Below are 23,110 nucleotides of genomic sequence, written 5' to 3'. Positions count from 1 at the left end.
CGCAACAGAAAGTCACTACTGTTCTCAAGGCAGCTGACTCCAGGGGTCCCTCCCTCCGGGTACTAGTAACCGCTGCCTTCCTTGATCTCTTTGTGCCTAATGGTGGTGGGTACAGGGTACAACACGGTTAATAGTCCTGGCAAAGGTTCCCTTTTTGCCATTAGGTTCCATTCTTTTGTCATTAGACCCTAATAAATAAGCCCTCCCTGAATTACTCTAATTTAAGTATACCATGTTTTCTATTGAGACCCTTACAGATACAAGGACAAAACAAAATATATAGATTAATAAATTATCACAGAACAAACACTAGAGTAATTAGCATTTAGGTCAATAAATAGAACTTGCTAGCATTCTGGGAGCTCTGCGTGCATCTCCTCCTTACTATATTACATGCTCCTGCAAAAGGTTTTATCACCTAAGCATAAATCCCTAAACATTTTGTTTGGTCTGCTTTTGAAATTCATATAAATGGAATCATATAATATGAATTCCTTCATGTCTGGCTCTTTTCACTTAACACTATCTATGCAAGATTCACCTGCGTTGTTGCATGTGCCTTCTATATGATTCATTTTGATGGGGAAAAGCATTTAATTGTCTATACCAAAACTGACTTATCCATTCTACGGTTGTTGAATTTATCCATTCTATGGTCTTATATACTAGTATATAAGTATATAAGACCTGTATATAAGACCTGGTCTTATATTAATTTTTGCTCAAAAGACGCATTAGAGTTGATTGTTTGGTTAGGTCTTATTTTCGGGGAAACACGGTATAAGCATTCTTATGTATGCCTCCTGGTGCACAGGAATATGCATTTCTATGTAGGAGTAGAATCTGAGTCACACGGTATATGTGCATTCATTTCAGTACTTACTGTCCAACTGTTTTCCAAATGTAAACACCACACCAGCAATGCACAAGAGTTCCTAGTTGGTGTATATCCTCATGTTGTCAGTACACTTCATGTTGTCAGTCTTTTTCATTGTAGGCATTTTGATGAGTGGCTAATAATATCTTATAACCACAAGATATTTCATTTGTTTCCTTGATTATTTACGAGGCTGAGCATTCCTACATGTTTACCAACCACTGGGACATACTCACTTCTCAGTGCTTAAAAGTCTTTGGTCCATCGAATGGCAGAGATCTTCCTTAGCACCAAAATTAAATTTACAGGCTGACAGAATGCAGATACAAAACTGTCCTTGGGAATGTCAACTCTTTAGTGAGAAACAAGGAAAGGAAAGGATGGTCTATTCCCTCAGGAGACTTTTTGCTACAGATCAAATTACTATTCTGATGATTCTCTACTCAGTAGGACCAACTTCAACAAAAATTACTAAAATAGAGTCTAATGCCGTAACACAGAAAGAGCACAACGCAATCTCAGAATCATGAGTAAATATCCCTGGGTTACACCATCCATACATACTACTGTTGTGTCCTCAACATACTTTACTGTTGGCATGAAGATTCAATTCGATGACACATGTAAAGCACTTACGACTCCTGACTGATGATTATTCACCTCTGATTACCAGTGATAATACAGGTAAGAGTAGAATAATAAAAAGTCCTAAGTAACTCTTTTTAAACCAACAACCTTCAACTGTATTGACAAGTAGTTCCTTTTTCACATACAGATGTCTGTATACTAAAATCCTCAGTCACACACGCTCGTAAACAATTTCGGATTTAAGTAACTCAGTAACGCATCTCTTGTTTCTTTACCAATCCTGACTCTCCACAATACTTCTTTCTTCTAAACTACTACTTCCTCATACTACTAAGTATTTTTCCCTATACTCATATCCATATACAGAGAGTGCCAAAAAATGTAAACACATTTTAAGAAAGGAAAATTGTATTAAAATTGTAATACTCAATATATACCGATAACAAAAGACGAATACAAGTCACGCATGACTTCTGGAGTTACAAGCGGTGCTCAAAGTGGTTACCATCAGCGTCCAGACATGTCTGATTACAGCCAACTACGGATTGAGCAACACTGAGCAAAGTTTCCACTTGTATACATTTTTTTGACACCCCCAGTATATACTAACTCCTGTAACTGTGAGACCATTCTGTAGCAGGTAGCCATGTACATCACAATTACCAGAGAGTTCTACTCAAGTCCGTTGTCCTGGAGACTCTGGGTCTCTATTCAGGGAAATGTCACACTTCAAACTCTTGGCTTAGGGTCCTGTAGAATTTCAGTGGGTCCAGAGCTGATTTCACGGCCACGTCGAAGCTTCTCCAAGATCCTCTAAGTGAGAGAATCTTTAGTATCTTTAGGGAACTCTGTTTTCATTGCTGATTTAGATCCATTTTAACTAAAGTTATCTATCACTTTGGTTATCCAGATTCAACTTGTTTGCTGTAAGGTAAGTAACTGTCTAATTTGTCTATGTGTCTGTAAAAATTTAAAACGACACTAAAATTGCCAAGGAAAAGGAATCTGGGAATTGCTAAATTTATAATACAATTTAGGAAGCCGAGGGGAGAGGAGGTTCGTATTTACTTGGCTGTAAGCTGTAAGTTGTTTGGATTTTTTAAAAAAACATATTTAGACAAAGTGTATCTCAATCTTCTTTATCTAGAAACCACTATTCAACGTATCTCCCCCTAAAAAAAAAAAGAGCAGTCAGTTTAAATACAAGTTTGAAAAAAAGGTAGGGAACAAGATTCTGCAACATCAAAGTGGGAGACAGACCTTAAGGACCCAATGATAAGACTCTCACCCTAGTTGGAGGCACCCCTGTTTTCCCTTACCCTTCTTCTTTCTGGGGCTAGCTGTCTACCATCCCCTCAGAATTTGTGCATGGCCGGCCACCCAGGCTGGGACACAAACAATAACTACCATGGTCGTCGTCTCAACACTCCTGTGAGGAAGTGGAATAGCCCTGCTTACACTTGCTGTGGTAAAGAGACACAGGTTAAGAATGGGAAATATAATTTTATCTGCGGCATAGACAAGTCTCTGATATGGGGAGCATGTTTTATGATGGGGAGTTACCGTGTGAACCTATAGACCTGGCTCAGTAATTCATCCATGACTCCATCAACCCTCCATTTCTTCACCTACTTTTTCAGTCACACATTCAAGCAATATTTATTAAAAGCCTGTCACACATATACAACACATACCACCCCCCCAGGACCTGAATTTACTAAAGGACAAAAGGCAATTAAATAAGCAATAATAACATAAACACATGCCACTATAGGGGTAAGTACAAAGTGCTAAGGAAACTTACAGGGGTGAATAACCAACCTAGCTTCAGAAGTCAGAGAAAGCTTCCTGGAAAAAGCAGCATTTAAACTAAAACTTTAAGGATAAACAGCAGCTGGCTAAGCTGGCCAGGCCAAGAGTACAGCGGTAGGGAGTATTACAGGATGGAATGGCATGTGAAAGGCGAAGCAGAGCACATGCAGAAAGTCCCCTACAGCTAAAATGGAGAGGAAGCTGGGAAGATGACTGCTGATCCACTCTCAAGCTGCACCTGTGGGGATTTCCTAACTTGCCCCTTGTCGCCTCTCTCTGAGAGAAAAAAGAATGTCCCTGTGTACGATAAAGGACTCAAGTCTTAAGGAGATATATGCCATATTTGTATCTGCAGATTCTAGCAGCACACGGGATTCTAATCAATACTTCAATTTAGAAACCTTGTCACAGTCTATATGGAATTAAGGTAATGAAAAGATTGCATCCACAGACAAGGGGTTTCTATTTCCAGCTGAAATATCAAACTCCTATACTGCATGTGAAACATAACTCCATCTAGTAAAAACACTGATTGATGTAATTCAGCAGTGAATAATCCTGTCTAGTAAATAAATCAATGTAATGACCTCATCACGAGAAGTTAGTACACCAGCGAGGGCTAAAATGGGAGGACACTGATGTCAGCCCGGAGGAAGCAGGGCCCAGGGATCTGAGCCCTTCAGCAAGTCCCTGGCCCTGTCTGGGCCTGGAACCCTCATCTACACAAGAAATATTTTCTTTGGTTGTTGCCAACACTTCTAAAAACCCATTCTGGCAGGTGACCACAATAAAAAGTACTTGACCATCAAAGGGAAGGATTTAAATAACTTTTAGAAGTCACAAACTTACTATGGTTTTTGTCTGAGGAAAAAAAATTCAAAAAACAAATAGTTAAGATCATGTACCTTTTAAAAGTTGACAAATCATGCATAACCAAACACAAAGATAATTAAAGTTTTAGGACAAACCAATGAGATTATTTTTTTAAGAAAAGAGAAAGTAAAAACTTTAATATAACTAGGCAGGCAATGATTAGGGTTGCTCACTTCCCTTTCCGTTTGTTTCATTTCCCTTCTTAGGTTAAAATACTGCTAATATGTAAATTATTCCAATAAAAACTTCCAGTCCTTTCATAGCAATTTGTGGGGATGTTTATGCACAAGAAATTATTTCTAGACTTCCATGTCACAGAAAAGGGTATGAAGCACTGGGGAGCTAAAAATTAAAGCAAACCAAAGTGGTAAATGTATATGCAAAGCTGAAGCAAGTAACTGAGTATTCCAATTTTAACCATTTAGAAATGTTCTAACAGTAAGAAGGGATATTCTATAATTTCAGTAACTTTATAATAAAGGGTTAACTGTTTATGAGTACCTAGTGCCAGGTACTATGCTAAGCACTTGGGATTCTTCTGATTTAGAGTCCTCCCAATTCTATCAGATGGGTTTTATCTCTATTTTAACTGTAGGATCAAAGGCTCAGAGTGGGTAGGTAACTAGACAAAGTCACACAGCTTAGAAAGTGAAGAAGCTATACTGTGAATCCCATTCTAGTCAACATCAAATATGATACTCTTTCAATAGATGATCCAAACTTGAAGTAAACAAATTGAAGACATTTTCCCCTTTTTGTATGATTCTCTTAAACATATGCTATCATTTCAAGGGGAGCTTATACTGAGCATGACTTTATAAACAAATCATTGGTGAAGAAGAAAAACCACATCCGGATAAAGTCATAAGTTGAAAAGGCCTTATTTCAGAGAGCACTTCCTGAAAGAGACAAAGCAGCAACTACAGTTGAACAAGTACCAACTCCTATACCAAGTATCATATTTGAAACAACTTAAAGCAACAGAAGAGCCTGAAACAAAAGAAAAATATATCATTTTTTAAATATACCATTTCTAGAGAGAGGTATTTTAACACAAGAAACTCAAAAACATCTCTTTTACAGAACTGGGTATACCGAGAAACATTGCTCCCTAATGCAGCCTTTTCATGGACAGGAGGTAAGTCACATTTAATTAACTTCATCACAGATTATCAGAAGTACTGCTGTACTTAATAAATTTCAAAATCATTGCTTCATTTTAATAGTACATTACTGAAACCATGTTGGTGAAAGACCTTGAAATGGGCTATGCTGTCATTTTACTGCTTTATAGTATAATTTTTCACTTATTTTCAATATTGCTTTACATTAATAGTAAATAATTTTTTCCAACTTAAGAAAAATGTTGATATGATAAATAGTAAGTATATTTAACAGTTGTTGTCACTTTGTTTCAATTACATTGTTTCACAAAATGTACTTAAAGGCTTTTAAGAAAGAATCATGGAATTGGAAGCTTTTAAAATGCTGACTTGAAAGCCAATCACTTTTCAATGTCTATCCAAAAATTCATTCACGTGTGTAGAGCAAAACCTATACTGGCAATACCTTTAAAACACATGCATAAAGCATATTTTTTTTCAACCTAAAAACATGAATACAAGTGTTGGTGATATAAAAACAGCTTGAGCCCACTAAGGGGGGAAAGATTTACTCAAAAATGGTTTGTAGGTACGGAATTTATGTGACAGAATTTGGGATGTGGATAGGTGAAGAGCGTCCTGATGCAATAAAAGAGAAAAAGGGATACAAAATTTCACTTATACTACAATTGCTACTATTTAAAAATTCATTAAAAGTTAAAAATAAAGAGTCAACCCTCCAAAATTATTCTCCTTTGTATAATACTGGAGATTTTGTTTTCTGTGCACCATTGCAGCAGTGAAATCCGCTTCTAGGACACTGGTAAACAATCTGGAAGACTTAGTATTAGGCCCTCCCAACTGTGCATTAGAAACTAGCTCATCTGTTGTTCTAAGAATCAAATTGGTTTTTCTATTTAGTACTTTTCTCATTTGATAGAACTTAATATTCTCGTCACACCAATAGTTGGAAATTTTATTTAATACAGGCTTTTAAACATATAGAACTCTATTCCAAAATCATATTTAACCTAAATATTTGGGAAATCAGCTGTAGTCATGAAGGAAGGAAAGAAGATGGGAGAGAGAAAGGGTGGGAAGGGGAAATAAACTCATATCTCGTATTTGTCTACAGCAATTGCTCAAATGAATTTTAAATTATCAACAGCCCACAACGCCACTGACTAGACTGCTAATCTCCCCCACAGTTTTCACCAGAGAGAGATTTGGGGTGAATTAGAGACAGCCCACTCTGCAAAGTGATCAAAGTGATATTTTTGAAGGAAACTTTTCTTACACCTCCATATTTCAAGGGGATGCCACAAGGTTCCATTTCTTTGTAGCGACTCTATTTTTAAAATCACTGTTATTGGTACTGCATCATGGGTGATGGAAGTTTCACACTGAGGAAGGTCAATGATATTTATAATCACGAAACACCTTTCCACTAGAAACACACGTTTTTGGTGATGGGAATTACTTTCTGCACACACATAAAGTTACCGACTTATTAATAACTACCTATCTTCGATATTCCTTTTTAAAACTTGACAAATAATACTTAAGTTTCGGTATCCAGGTAGGGTGAGAGCATGAAATTTACTATACTAGCAATTATTCTCAAGGAGGTGCTTTTTGTGCACCACTGCAGCAGTGAAACCCACTTCTAGGACACTGGTAAACAATCTGGAAAACTTAGCCTTAGGCCCTCCCAGCTGTGCATTAGAAACTAGCTCATCTGTTCATCTAAGAATCAAATTCTTCATCTGTAGACCATGGCACAATACATTGGCGTTTCTAGACCTATGATAATTTAGACAAAACATAATACTATGAAGTGTTTACCACTTAAAAGAAAGAAAAGGTTTAATGGCCAAGTAAGCAAGTCATCTTTGACAGGTTAGAGAGTAGTTGCTGAGGGTCACCTTGCCAAAGGTTCCTTCCTTCCCTCATCTATCAAATCAGTAAATATTTGCTTTTGAATACCTATAATTTACTCAATAAGCAAGGGGGATATATCAGTGAAAAGGGAAAGTTCCTGATCTCAAATGAGAATTACGGTGAATATTCAATAATTCCCCAGTTATATGGTTCCTTTCTGAGTTTTCTAATACATATTAAATTGTATTGATTAAATTACATATTAATTTAATGCACATTAAATTATATATTACAATTGTATTTAGTGAGTAAAAATTCATCACTTGAATATTACTAATCTAGGTTATGAAATAGTTAAACAGAATGAAGATGACAGAAGGTGGCAAATGATAGTTAGATTCAAAATTCAGAATGGACTTTCCCCAATCAGTCCCAATTAAAGAATGCTGCTTATTATAGGAATGACTGCTACTCAATTTCACACTATAGAGAAGAAGTCATAAAGAAAAGCTTATTCTATGGGGGAGAAGAGAGGTGAGCAGGGAGAGAAAAATGAATAAATTTGCTAGTGCATTATGATACACTATACCACTCTAATAGGTTAGTACATATTAGTAAAGATTCCTAGGAAATGCATTTATTAATAAATACTAAGACACGTATATATTGACTCTATAATATAAAATACCCTCAAAGGTAAAATCCACTGACATGCCAAGTTCAGTATGAGAAAGTTAAACATTTATTTTTCAGCAATGGGTTTTATTCCTCCTATTCTTCTTAACTGTTTTACAGTTTCTAAGTGTGATGCCCACCAACAAGCTGTAAGATGACTACCTCTCACAATCAAGTTCAACCTGACTTTTCTAACAGCTCATATCCAGATGAATACAAAATCGCAGCCCTTGCCTTCTACAGCTGTATCTTCATCATTGGATTATTTGTTAATGTCACTGCATTATGGGTTTTCAGTTGCACCACCAAGAAGAGAACCACTGTAACTATCTATATGATGAATGTGGCATTATTGGACTTAATATTTATAATGAGCTTGCCCTTTCGAATGTTTTATTACGCAAAAGGTGAATGGCCATTTGGAGAGTACTTCTGCCAGATTCTCGGGGCTCTCACGGTGTTTTATCCGAGTATTGCCCTATGGCTTCTTGCTTTTATTAGTGCTGACAGATACATGGCCATCGTGCAGCCAAAATATGCCAAAGAACTTAAAAACACGTGCAAAGCCCTGCTAGCGTGTGTGGGCGTCTGGATAATGACCCTGACAACCACCGTCCCACTCCTACTGCTCTATGAAGATCCAGATAAAGCCTCCACCCCCGCCACCTGCCTGAAGATTTCTGACATCATCCACTTGAAAGCGATTAACGTGCTGAACTTCACTCGACTGATATTTTTTTTCTTGACTCCTCTGTTCATCATGATTGGGTGCTACTTGGTCATTATTCATAATCTCCTTCACGGGAGGACATCTAAGCTGAAACCGAAAGTCAAGGAGAAGTCCATAAGGATCATCATCACGCTGCTGGTGCAGGTGCTCGTGTGCTTCACGCCCTTCCACATCTGCTTTGCTTTCCTGATGCTGGATGGGGACGACAACAGTTACAACCCCTGGGCGGCCTTTACCACCTTCCTGATGAACCTCAGCACCTGTCTGGATGTGATTCTCTACTACATTGTTTCAAAGCAATTTCAGGCTCGAGTCATCAGTGTCATGCTGTACCGCAACTACCTGCGGAGCGTGCGCAGAAAAAGCTTCCGGTCAGGCAGTTTGCGCTCACTAAGCAACATCAACAGTGAAATGTTATGAATAATAAGGTTTTTGTCTTGAATCTCTTTAAATACACTTTACTAACTACCCTGGGGTCACTGGATATTCTGTATATTATTAAGTGCCTTCTCTCTTAAAAAAATAATAATAAACTTTAAAAACTCTTCTGTAGGATCTCATTGTAGCAACATAATTAAATATTCTGAAGTAGTCTAATAAATTCATTATTTTTATTTTTAAAACTTGTAGAGAACATTTTCATGAGGTATTGGGAGATTTGTGTTTCCTATTCAATACATAGTCGACTTAGCTTTTTGATTTAATTCTATGTGCAACTGAATCATGATGTCAATCAAGTCAGTAGGCAAAACAATCCAGCTAGTGTTTGAAATAATTTGTTTCAAGTATTTTCCATCTAGATGCAGCTCCTTTTGGTTTAATTTACACTCACACTCACATTGATTAATTAAATTAATCAAATTAATTTAATTTTATTGGTGGTCCAAATGTAACATTTTGTGTTCTAAAACAAACTTTCAGGATTCCTACACAAACAACTATGTTTAACTCATCACTGTTCCTTGCTGGAGCATAATTAGTGGGAAGAAGCAACTGAGGGGGCCTGTACAGGCCACCGTCATCAGCCTTCCCCGCCTGTGAATTCATTTTCTTTTGGAAGCAGGCTGTAGTCATTCAATAAGCACTTACAAAGAGCCTACGATGCACCAGACTCTACTTAAGACCAATGGGAAAAACCTAATCTGAGATCCTACTTCTGCCCAATAATCCAAGTTCATTCCTATGACATGAGGTTTCTACTGCATGGTGAAATACCTTTCTCCAATATAAAGAGTTTGCTCTTCTTATGTGATTAAACATCACATTACAAAAGAGATTGGTTTTTTTTTCCAGGTCATGTCAGTATAAATAGCACTAGTCAGGGTCCTTGACATTTAAATTCCCCTAATAAACTAACAAACCAAGTATATTCCTAAAAAGAAAAGGAAGTGAACTATATATATATCTGTAAAGCCCATATTCTAAATATTATGGAAGTACACAAATGAGTCAACCATAACTTCCTCTCTGCTAAATCACTTTTATTACTCTTAACATGTTCATCTCCTAATGGGACTTAGAATCAAATCAATGCGTTGGTTATCAATCGATTTCTATAATTAACATGGGTAAATTCATATTCTTTAAAAAACACAAAGGAACCTAATAATAAAACAACATTTTAGTACTAAGAGACCCCTTAGATGATCTTCTGGTTTAATCCTTCTGTTTTAAATATAAAGAACCTAAGGTCCAAAAAGGTTATGTGACTCGCTCAGTTAAAAAACCAGGATTAGAAACTAAATTCAGTTATCTTCATGTCAATCACCCATTTTTTCATAACAGAAAGGAAACAAGCTTACAGAATATAAAGACTCTAATAGCTACGTAAGATGAAGAAGTCAAAGTGGTACTGAGATGTAGTTTCTCAACAAAGAGAAAACTACCTGAAGTTTTTAGTCTGAATAGTCAAGTGAGCAAGATACTTTCATAAATACATTTAAATGAGTAATTAGTTCTAAAACAAACGAAGTAACTCCTGTATATGGTATGTAGGGTTATGGTACATACATACAGTCATAGCCTATTCTTATACCACATGGATTGATCTGCTCTTAGGTGATTTATTAAATGCCAAGTCCTATGTAGTGGCTTTTCTCGATGAGAAGAGTTTAATTTGAGAGCACAAAACACAACAAAGCCTTTGTTAACACAAAGTCAACCAAGTACAAATGGACTTGTAGGTCACGATTCTTCAAAATCCAGAGTGTTAACCATTACACCCCTGGGCTGTCATGGTTCTTATAATAAAACTATAGGTAATCTAAAACAGTTAATTAGAAATAATTTTATTCAGCATCGTAATCAGATACATTTAAACATGATATGTAAAAACGCAAAATTCCACTTTTCTGGGGGGTTGATTCTGGGAAACAATATAACATTCACAAATAAATACTAACAATTAAAAAATAATAGCTATACAAGGACAAATGCGTGACGGGCATGGGTTACTAGAAGCACCTAATACATGTAGGTTTTAATGATGGAGCTATCTTTAATTTCAAAACCTAATGGTGACATTTTCTGAATTTCAAATAACAGTCATGAGAATCTATCAGATGCCAGGTATAATTTCTATGCAAAGCACTAGAAAAAGGGACAGAAAAAGGGAACAGGTCTATGGTTCAAAGACCTTAGTTTACAGTCTCACAGGGCTACACTGCTATCAAGGCTAACCCTTCGACATGACTGAATATAAGGCAATGAGTACATGAAGTGAAACTAGTTTTCAAAGAGCTAGGAGGGTGGCATAGAAGGCCCAGATGTTGATAATGACCACGCAATGTAATAAATGCTCATAGGGATCTTAATAAATTTGTTGGAATACACGTAAAAGGACAATTAATACTACCAACGCGCGAGAGGGTGCAGAAAGAAACCCAAGTAGGCATAATAATACACATACAGAGAATGCAAAGGAAGCTGAATGACTGATGGGGGACTGGCTTGAAATACTGGATGGGGTCAGATGATTAGGGCTTTGAAGAGAAACGGCGATGGGACTGCTTTGCTAGGGTGTTTGCGTAATTTAATTCTCTCCACTACTCTGTGAAGCATGGAGTAGGATCCTCAGCTTACATATGAGGGTCATCCATATACTGAGTTCAGGAAACGGAAATTGAGAGAAGTACCTTGCTCAAGATTGTATACTAGTAATACATAGCAAGAGCTGGAATCTCAACTCCTCTGGTCCATCTGATGACAAAGCCAATGCAATTCCCACGATTCTAGACTGCCTTGATGGCATCTTGTAACAGCTTGAGTTTTATTCTGGAAGATGTGGATTCAAAGGTTTTTAAAAGGAAGACTGGCATGGTCAAACTTGTATTTTAGAAAGATAACTTCTGATAACTTTGCATGGAATGCTTTGAAATTGGTACGAAGCCTCGTTGGAGAATTACTGCAAAAACCTAGGCAAGAAAAGAGTTTAGACTGAGATAAAGAAAGAAGTAGAAAAGATGGGAAGCACAAATGATTTATATAGGACTTCGAATTATTAAGACTTGTTGCCCTACTCCAATGATGAGTGAAATGAAAGCGAAACGAAAAGCGAAAGATTTCCAGTTTGGATGACTGAGTAGATGGAAATGCCATTAATTAAAATAAGGAGCACAGAAGGAAGAGGGGATGAGAGCACAGAAAGAGAGATCAGAAGAGATGAAAGTTTCTGCACATTATGTTCTTTGGGTTTTAGAAATATTAGGAAATAGGGCTCTAGAAAGATCAGGAAAGTAACATGGACTGGAAATAGAGAGTTGGGAAATAAACAGATGTTAACTGTAGTTGAATTCATGGGAGTGGACAAGATAGCCCGGGGAAAGGACTTGAAATAAGCTCGAGAAAGGAGCTGCAGACAGTAAATGAGGTCAAAAAGAACCAGAAGAGAGTAGTGTGCTGGCACTCAAGGGTGCAGGTTATTTCATAGATGGTCAAAAGCATTTAATATGCTATTGAAAGGTGAAAGGAGACAACTGAATATTAGCCACTGGCTTTGGAAATTAGTTAGATACTGGTGACCTTTACAAGAATGTTTTAAAAGTGGTGAGGTTAAAAAAAAAAAAAGGAAGAGAGAGAATTAAATAGGAAGTGAAGAATTGTACAGAGAATACACAAATTTGGCATTGATGGGTAAGAAAAAGGTAACAAGATGTTAGGCGAAAAACACTGCAAGTTATAAAGCATATTGACTGAAAAAAGGAGAGTGATTTCCTCCCCTGAGTTTTTGGAGCTTTGCTACTACAATAAAATAAAAGATACATTTACAAAATGCAAAGTTTCTTTATTGAAGTAAAGACTTATGTTCCAAGAAGTCTATGTTTGAGAAAGCAACAAAAAGCTAAAAAACCATACGGTAATGTTTCTGGATTTGAAAAGAAGAGAGAAATATATTCTCATTCTGGTGGTAGCTGAATTAACATTCATATATTATCTTTCAGAGGGGATCCTATAACTTTTGAATTTACTCGTTTGCAACTCTTGCTACGAACTAAGGTCTAAATAGGTAAATGCCTTCCTGCCTTAAGAATAAGGAAAAATATTCCTACCAACATCAAAACTGAATCAATCTTCCTTGTATGTACCAGTTAATAGGATTCCATAAAGAAATAAATGTCATTCACCTAAAGAAGTAACTATCATTCAATTCTATGTGAAATAGAAAAAACGTCATCAGACAAGGGGACAACGTACATAAGAGTTAAAAGCTATCTTGCTACTCCCCCCAAGTTTATTCTAAGACAAACACACATGATACCTATATACCCTTCCATAACTCAGTAGACCTGATAGACCAAAAAGAATAGGGCAGGATGAGAAATATTTGGGAAAAACTAATGATTTAGTAATGTTGCTGCTTTTCTGAATCAACATGAATCATTCCTGGTTACTACACTATTTTCTACAAGAGCAGAATAGTCACCTGAAACTTCTCAGTCTCATTACAATTACAATCCGTGGAACTAAACAAAAACTGCATGATAATTAGGACACAGAATTTTATGTCTCCCTTCAAATATTATTCAGAATCATACATTAAAACAGCTAAAGGTCAACACTCATGCCAAGTATAATTCAGTAAATCCCATAAAGAGCACCTATACTGTAAATATTAACAATATAAGTGTGAAAGCTATCAGATCACTAACGATATTTTTAAAATAGAGATCCAAAGTGAATTTGAATAAAGATTTATACAATCGTCTAGCAATTCTCAAAAACACAAATTCAAAATTAAAATAAGACTGAAGTTAGTACACATTTAATTTTAAATATCTGGTATCTTTATTTCAAAGTATCTCCCAAATATGGTCTCAGATACTTAAATCAGAGATGCTTTAAGGTCACTTATATATGTTAACAACGCTGGTCAACACAATATGACAGCATATACAATCTGAGTTAGGTTGGCTATAGCAGGTTGGCTACAAAGTTGTAATCTATATATTGACTTTGTTTTATCTTTGGTAGAGCTATGTAAACTACATCAATTTTTAAAAATATCATTCTTCAGAAACTTAACTTTAGATAAATTAATTTTGTTTCTTCATCTAATTAAATTTTGTATTTTTGGATTTAATTCACAAAATTACAGACAAAATTTCACTATAAAAAACACACAAAATTCGACCTTCAGAACCAGAACAAGAAATTCATTAAAAATTCTCTAAAATATGGGATTTCAAAACTGAAAAAAAGTGAATGTAAAATAAACTGTTTCAAGAACATAATGAAAATGTAAGTATCCACTGGATATTTTTACACATAAAATCAATTTCACTATCTAAAAGTGTAACACATTCTTTTACTGACTTCCATGTACAATAAACGCTTCAAATCAGATTTAAATAGTGATAAATTAAGCTCATCTTTGAGAGCTACTTACAATCCAGAAGGCAAATTCCTGGATGCGGTGATACCAAAGGAATACCAGACAGTTTCAACGAGGATGAAGTCAACCAAGGCTGACAAAACCCAGGAACCCAGCAAAAAGGACTAAAAACAAAACAGAAAGAACGTTATATAGGGAGTCTTCTAAAAATAAACCAACATTTATTTAAGTAGAACCAGCTCAGGCATACATATATTTTTAAAAGTTTGTTTTTATTAGAACAAACTTTCAAAATGAGGGACTATAATTATACTGGCCAAATGCAATAACTTCCATTATTTCTAAGTATATTGAAGAAAAAAACATTTATAGCATGATTTATTTTTAAAAAGTAACACACAAACCATTAAGCAAAATAATTAGAATTTTATTCAAGTCAAATTCCAAATTAAAATTTTCATTACCCACTCACACCTGATATTATGTATTATCATCATCATTATTTTATCATGCTAGTGGTTTAAATTTAAAATTTTTCTTTGGTTGATGTCCATGTTCCAATTCGATAGAAGATCATGTAATTAAAAGATAATTGTTAATAACAACAAAATAAAACTATTTAAATATAATAAACAAAAAAATGTTTTTCTATAACCTAATAGCAAAGGGAAACTACATAAAAACTTACTGCAAATTTTCTGCTTCCATATCTTCTTTCAAATATCCTAAAATTATAAATAAGCAGACTACTGCAGAAAGTATCTTTCAAATCAAGGCAAATTATTCTTCCACATAGTAGCCTCCATATCTAGATGGGGATTTAAAAAAGAACAATAAATTAGAGTAAGATTTGTTCAGGTAGCTTCCTTAGCAAATTTATTACATTTGCTTTATACTGTTTATGTTTTATACTCTAAGCAAATTAATAATGTACACAGTAAAGGAAAACTACATATGTGTTTTCCTTAAGACATGAGTTCAACTCTCTCATACTAAAAATTCCTTCCATATAATGGCACAACGGGTACTTAAATTTTGTTTTGCTTATTATAATAAGAAAATGTATTCTCATTAAGACAACAGGAAATTTCCTGTAAAAAAATTTAGGACTATGTATAGTACAAGAAAAATAAAATTATATACATGATTTGGAATGAAAAGCTAACAGATGTTCAGTTTTACGCTACAAATAAAACAGTTGTAACTGAAAAGCAATTCAGGATAAACTCAGTAATATACATTTCTGATTTTAATTTTAATGATCAACCTACTTGATAGCAACCATGTACATGGCAATTTATGGCAACTGCTGCTAAATATTACTGGGTTCAAAATTTTTAAATAATTTAACGTAGTTTATTTAAATCTATTTCTGGTTGCGTGAAAAACATACAAGGGGATATACAAAGAAGAAAGAGCTACTCAAAGGCCTATTTTGAGTCTTCTTACAATTTTCCAGGTTTTTAAAGATAATCCCAATAACATTTGTAAAACATTTCAGTATTATTTCCCTTTACAATTACCTTATAAGATAGGTAAGACAAATATTAACCCTATCTCTTTTTTTTGTATTGTTTTTATATTGGTAAAATATACATAAAATAAAATTTATCATTTTAACTATTTTTAAATGTATAATTCAATGGCATTAAGACCATTTACAATGTTGTACCCCCATCACCACTATTTCCAGAACTTTTTCAGGATTCTAAGCATAAACTCCGTATCCATTAAACAATAACTCCCCATTCTCCCCTCCCCTCAGCCCCTGGTAACCATTATTCTATTTACATCTCTAAGAATTTGATTATTCTAAGTACCTCATATAAGTGAAATCATACAATATTTGTCCTTTTGTGTCTGGCTTATTTTAGTTCGTATAATGTCTTCAAGGTTCGTGTTTAAGCATGAATTAGAACTTCATTACCTTCAGTGGCTAAATAATATTCCACTGTATGTCTATACTACATTTTAAAATCCATTCTTCTGCTAATGGACATTTGGATTGTTTCCGCCTTTTCACTATTGTGGATAAGGTTGCTATGAACATCGGTAAAATTAACTCTATCTTAAAATAAGGAGAAGAGGCACAGATAAAGTATTTTACTTGTTTAAGGTCATATAACCTGTGTTCTTATCAACAGAAATAACAAGGATACAAATGAGAAAACATACTATACCAACAGTCAAAACATTTCACGTCTGTCTCAGCTCCAAGCAAGCCACCAGACAGTCTTTATCACCAGTGTACTCCAAAATATTAGGGATGACCACTAGAGTTCATTGCCCGTGCCAATCTGACTGAAGTTGGGATAGCTGCCTATACATCTGTGCTCAGGTCAGAGCTGGATTCAAGGAGAAACAGCACCATGATCAGTTACCAATGACCATCCTGGGCACACATGTGGAACACAGGGGACAGCTCTCAACGAAATGTTTTCTCCCTCAGAAATTCCATGACTCAATACCAGAATCACACTGAAACTTTCAGCCAGCATATACTACCATCAGTATGAACAAATGAAATGTAAGCATACAGGAGAGCACTTTGTAAACTGTCGAGTACTTCACAAATGTAAGATGATGATGAGAGTCATCTTTGTAGCACAACAGATGCAGAAACTGCGAAAATCAGCTCCAAGTCTTCTATTTCCATATTTAAAACTCTAAAAGAATTATTCTACTCAAAGCCGAGCCCTGAGAGCCACCAGGAAAACCTGGAGGATTAAGGAAATGAAGACTTTACAATTAGTAAAACTAACAAATTGGGTTTATAGGGCCCCATGTTGTTGTTGTTTCAGTTAATGACAAATAAAACTAGAAGCTACACTTTAAGTTAATTTGTGGCTTGTAACTATGCTCAAGGACACAGAAACTTGACCCTGGGACAAGAACAGATCGTTGGGTATTACTATAAGGTGAGTATTCCCTGTGACGATTGATCACGGGCTCACATTCGGCAAAGCACTACTTCTGCATTTCAACCTGAAGAACACGAGAGGCAGGGTCTCTGCCTCAAGTGCCCAAATCCGGGAGATTCCACACTTGCAAAACAAAGCCCTTCATCAACTGCCCCTCCTGTCCTCATCCAGTCTAACCTGGCACTAGTCTCCAACCATGCCTCTTATACAGCATTCCTAAGGCTGCTTTGTGAAGAAAAACGCCCTTCTCTCTACTGCTAATTGTCATCCCTTCCTTTGACCAAATCATCACTAAGGCTCTCCAGGGCTATTCCATCTGAAACTGGTCCCTACTGCACTTATCACGCCCCAAGGATTTAATGTACACTTGTGTCCTACAGTATCATGTTCCTATGTATGTGTATGTTTGATTTCCCAAGGTAGAACTGAAACTTCAAATCTCTATAGCAGCTCTTATAAAAGCAAAGTGTAGCTTCTTAGGTGACTCCAGCAGGAAAGTGTGGCTACTCACATCCCTGGACTGAAGGGTGATTTTCCTCTCCATCTTCAGGGCACAGATGCCCATAAAGTGGTGCAGTAGACGGGGATGCTTGCCTACTTAGCCAGATTAACCAAATTAACCCCCAAATCAGGAAGGTACCAAGTCAGGGCCAGATGGCCCTTACAGTCCCTTAGAGCTGGACTCAGGACTGGCTATATGCTAGAATCCCCTGGGGATCTTTTTAAAAAGTATATCAATGCATATATATATATATTTTTTTTTAAGTTTATCCCAGTGATTCTAAGGTGCAGTCATGTTGAGAACCATTGCATTATAGCAACTTAAATAATATATAGAAAGCTACACTATTTTCTGACAAAAAGCAGTAGTATGGATAAATAACTGAAAGACCTTCACAAGAACTTGGGAAGCCAATCTGAGCATAGTATTATTATTATTAATACATCATTACGAAGCAAAGGTGTCAGTATTCAAGTGGATTACTGTGCTTAAAATTGCTAATCAAGTATTTAGCAAAGAAAAGGAAGCAGGTTATACACCATAATTTGCACTGACACTTCAGCTCACAGACAAGACGAAGTAGCAGCATTTTCAACGAGATCAGCCCGTAAATCTTGGAAACCATAGAGTTTTGCTCTTCCCAGCAGCAAAAGTCCAAGAGAAATTTCCTACGTGGTTTAACCACCACTATGAAAGATTCACAATCTGTTAGAGCTGAAAGAGCTTACACCATCCAATCAATATTCAAACCGACGCAGGTTTTTGAAAATATGAAGTGTGCATAAGAATCATTAAAACACAGACTTAACATTGTTTTTAATCCTCTTGAAATTACAAATTGCATTTCCATGAGTAAAAAGAAACTAGACAGAGATGTGCCTAGTACTGCAACTGCTTCATTATAACCTGCTTTGCTGAAAATATCAATAAATAAAACAGGAAACTTTCCTTGTTCATGAAATATTGATGATGAACAGTATTTCTTACACATGTAGAGGCTTTGCGGGACTAAGAAGAGTAGAAAGAAAAGGCAAATGAAGAGAAGAACCTGCCTTGTCTCCTGCCAAAGTGCAGTGAAGCAGCGCTTACCTGGAAGTCGTCCTTGACTGACTGGAGGTCATACGCGAAGAACCTCTGACAGTGTGGCAGGACCAGCGCCAGCAAAAGGGACAGGGCACTGGGGACCAGCAGAAGACTTTTAGACAGAGGTGCCTTGTCTGGAGGGGAAAAGAAAAACACTTTCAGAATGATCGTTCGTAAGATTTTCAAAAACGTATGAGTGAAAGCAAGAGTACTCCCTTTTTTAAAAATTAGAATGACGACTAACCTCACACACTCTGGAATTTAGTTCTCATTAACATATATTTCAAAACATCTACCTGCAGAGGTTAAGTTACCAAAGGGTACTTGAACACAAGCGAAATTCACTGGCAGAGGCTGCACTGTTCGTATATGAGACCAAACCAAGTTTACTGCCAGTAACTTCCCTCGAATACCTTTTAGGAAATGGTCACGGAAGTGTAACACAATAGACAGAAGAGTATGTTTTCTATCAATTCGACCCGTTAGCTCCTGAGCATGCACGGGATCCATATACATAAACACATTCAGAAACTTCAAACACGGCGGAAGGTGCCGGCATTGCTGCCTGCAGTGGCCTTCTGAGAGTGCCACGGTGACTACGACTGAGCCCAAGTCAGTTTTCCATTGAGAGCCTTGTCTAAATCTTATACAGCCTGCTAATTACAGCTCAATTTCCACTTCACTCCATGCATCTCAGTGAAGCATTTTGTTTTTATTTTTTTTATTTTTCAACTACAGTTGACATTCAATATTGTATTAGTTTCAAGTGTATAGTGTAGTGGTTAGACATTTATATAACTTACGAAGTGATCCCCCCACAATAAGTCTAGTACCCCACCTGGCACCGTACAAAATTATCACAGTATTATTACCTATGTCAGTGAAGCATTTTAGCCTGAGAGGCCTTTCCCCACTCTACACCCTTTTTTTCTAGGCAGTACTTGATTATTCAGTGTTTTCTACCTGTTTTGCCTCCCTGGCTATGTTGAAGACTCCTGAAGGGAGGCCGCCTGCCTTCTCCTCGCTCTATTGGCAATAAAGCCTAGCACAGCCCCTGGCACCTATGAAACATTCAGATCATCAACAGGCAAGACCACAGAAAAATATCACTGATGGAGACATTCTCAGAACGTGTGAGGTACACTTCAAGTGTGTTCATAAGAAACTCCCTGGGAGCGAATCTACTAGTTACAGTTGGTAATGTGGTTATTGCTCTTGCTTAAGTATGTAAAAATAGCCCAACTGTTTCCTCTCTGGTAAGGTCTTGCAACATCTAAATTGGAACCATTACTAAAGGGTTGCATACTGTCTTTAAGGCTCCAGGGAATCTAAAAGTGACAGAGCTCCCCATCCCCCGATAAGGGAGCTCCACTGCCACAGTAAGTACACCTGAAAAGCATGGCAGAGCACCGTGGCTGTGAGCTTAACCAACCTAAATTCTATCAGAGCAATTTAAGCCCCCGTTCTCCTCACCTATACAATGATGATGAGAAAAGCTACCTCGAAAGTGCTATGAGAAGCAAATGAAATAAAGAATGAGTATAGGGAAAACCGCTTCTACCACCGCAGTCACCCCACTCCAGGAGAATGGGTTTCTTGGTTCAAGGTAAGCTCCTTTAGTATGCTGACAGGACCAAAGACGGAGCAGGGGTGATGGAGGTGCACCTTGAAGGGGCAGCTAGAATCATGTTTCCTCGTCCAACTCGGGCTTCCAACTCTCCTAGTGAAATAGGTCCCATCATTCATTCCTGCCTCTTCCAGGCCAGGTCCTGAGCAGCTCAACATTACTGGAGAAAATCACACAGCTGAGCTCCATGCAAGATTTCACCGTAGGTTTATGGTCTCAGATCTCAAACTGACACTCTCCACTGACCAGCAATTTTACTGCTTTTCTGTAGTAAGTCTGCTCTCCAGTTTCTTATTTGATACCACCTGCTCCTCTCTCCTCAAAGCTCCCTGCTGCACACCCCACCTTGGCTTACATGTCACCAAATGAATAAATGCATGACTTGCTTTAGTATCCTCAATCATTCTCTAAAATTAATAAGCACCTACTATTGACCAGGCATTACCCTTGGCCGTACAGCAATAACTGATAGACAAGGTCCCTCCCCTTGTGACGCTTAGAGTCTAGACAGGAGAGAAAATACACAGAGTGAGGTAAATACGTATTATGTCAGATGCAAATAAATGCTATAGAAAGAACAAGCAGGGTAAAGAGTGTTGGCAATGTCATCCACCATGGATTTCAGGAGACATGATGCACCCATCCCTGTCTCTAATGAAGTGAGGTGTGGAAACAAGTTGCTTTGGCCAAGTCGATGTGACAGACATTACTTCCAGGCAGGTACTTGAAGAGCCAGTGAGTGTTCTTTCCCTCTGCTGATGCTCAAGACGGTAGCTGTGCTAGCAGCCAGATCCTGGAGTAAAGACCGTGTGGAGGAGACCTCCCAGGTGACTCGCGACGGAGGGACACCTTCGGTGAGAAACAAACCTTGTCGTTTCAGGCCCCAGATAGTTCGGAGTTGTGTGCTACTGCAGCATAACTTAGCTTATCCTGCTTTAGTGTAAAACATAGTGCTGGTAGGGAAAAAAGGGTGCTAACTTACAAAGGGTGGTTAGAAGGCCCTTCTGATGAGGCGAGATTTGAGCGGAAACCTGAGGAAGTGGGCCTTGCAGATAACCTGGGGAGACAGTATTTCTGGCGGAGGGAAAGTACAAATGCTTCGAGACAGAAACATGTTCAACATGATCAAGAAACAGTAAGGCTGCCAAGGCATCCAAAAGCAGGACAAGCACAAGGCAGACAGGGTATCAGGTCAAAGAGCAAATAGTGTGGATCCCCGCAGGCCATCATAAGGACTTTAACCTTTCCTCTGAAAGTGACGGGATGCTTTTGAGGGGTTTAAGGAGAGGCATCACATGATCAGATATATTTTCAAAGCATCACTTTAGTTGCTAAACTGAGATCACAAGAAAGCGAGTAAAGAAGGGAGACAAGTAAGGAGGTTATCATGATAATCCAAGCACGAGATGACGATGGCCTGGACCAGTGTGGTTTAGGTAGGGGTCGTGAGGGTGCTCAGAATTGGGAGATGTTTTGAAGGTACAGTAGGCAAGAGTTGCTGGCTGGCTGACTGGGCGTACAATACAGGCAAGTGGAGATGTCCAGGATGACTCCAAAGTTTTTGTTCTGAGCAACTGGAAGAACTGTTGCCAGTTACTAAGATGGCAAATTATGTCACCTTGCCCTTACCATGCCTACAAGATCTGAGCCCAGCTTGCAAAATGCTCCCAAACCCCCATCTCTACCACCACCTGCCAGGACTCTACCCTCTACCCCAGCGCTACTCATAGTAACCAGCTCACAAACTGCTACTAGTCCACAGTGAGTTTGTGCCAGAATGTGAACCTACACACTGCATCCTTCAGGCAGGAAGTCCCACTGTGAAAAAAATATCATCTCATCTGAACATGTGCTCTGCTCAAATGTCAACTTATTTGTGAATATCCCATGTAATACTCTATCCCCTTTGTTCTGGTTTATTTTTTTTATAGCACTTGTCAACAACTGACTTACTAACTAGTGATTCATCAACTCTATGATTAGATACACCATTATTTTAGATGTCACTAAAAAAAGAAACACTGACAAATATAATTCTAAGATATCATTAATTGTAAGGTACATCCTAATTTTATAAACAATAAAATTTAAAAAAAATTACAATTTAGAATCAAGAAATATGTTTCTCTGTGTATTGTCCATCTTCCCACCCTCAGTCCCCACTGAAATATAAGCTTCTTGAAGGCAGCGACTTTGGTATGTTTACTGCTGCAGTATTCCCCATGCCTGTAACAGGATCAGGCCCACAAAGGCAGTCATTCAGTGTTTAATGAAAAGTGACTGATGTGTAAGAGGTACTCAGTAAATAATGGTGGGAGAAACCCAAACGTCCATCAATGGATGGGTGAATAAATAAAACGTGGTACTTACACACAATGGAATATTTATTCACCCTTAAAAAGGAAGGAAATTCTGACACATGCTACAACATGGAAAATCTTTTGGACATTATGCTGGGTGAAATAAGCCAGACACAAACAGATAAATACTATATAAGTACATTTATATGAGGTACCTAAGTAGCCAAATTCATCGCGACAGGAAGCAGAATGGTGGTTGCTAGAGGCCGGGGGAAGGAGGACTGAGGAGCTGTTTAATGGGTATACAG

The 23,110-nt window shown here is 37.3% G+C and overlaps 2 protein-coding genes across 2 annotated transcripts in view; one reads left to right on the top strand and one right to left on the bottom strand.

Annotated features, from left to right (window-relative positions):
- Positions 1 to 23,110, bottom strand: part of UBAC2 (UBA domain containing 2) — a 156,515-nt gene that overhangs the window by 111,595 nt on the left and 21,810 nt on the right. The window contains exons 2-4 of the mRNA XM_033104386.1: positions 18,882 to 19,009; positions 15,058 to 15,177; positions 14,424 to 14,533 (exon numbers count right to left, since the gene is read on the bottom strand). Of these exons, the coding sequence (XP_032960277.1) occupies positions 14,424 to 14,533; positions 15,058 to 15,177; positions 18,882 to 19,009 (358 nt within the window). The remainder of the gene's footprint in view (positions 1 to 14,423; positions 14,534 to 15,057; positions 15,178 to 18,881; positions 19,010 to 23,110) is intronic.
- GPR18 (G protein-coupled receptor 18) lies at positions 5,057 to 9,392 on the top strand. Its single transcript, XM_033104390.1, has 2 exons — positions 5,057 to 5,288; positions 7,930 to 9,392. Exon 2 carries the CDS (start codon positions 7,964 to 7,966, stop codon positions 8,957 to 8,959), a length of 996 nt encoding a protein of 331 aa, XP_032960281.1. The 5' UTR covers positions 5,057 to 5,288; positions 7,930 to 7,963; the 3' UTR covers positions 8,960 to 9,392.

Source organism: Rhinolophus ferrumequinum, chromosome 4 (genome assembly GCF_004115265.2).
Source record: "Rhinolophus ferrumequinum isolate MPI-CBG mRhiFer1 chromosome 4, mRhiFer1_v1.p, whole genome shotgun sequence".
NCBI classification, from domain to species: domain Eukaryota; kingdom Metazoa; phylum Chordata; class Mammalia; order Chiroptera; family Rhinolophidae; genus Rhinolophus; species Rhinolophus ferrumequinum.
The sequence above is the reverse complement of the archived record's forward strand: the minus strand, read 5'-3'. Positions and strand labels throughout refer to the sequence as shown.

Coding starts and splice junctions, on each gene's coding strand:
- GPR18 (XM_033104390.1), top strand. CDS start 7,964: ATGACTACCTCTCACAATCAAGTTCAACCTGACTTTTCTAACAGCTCA.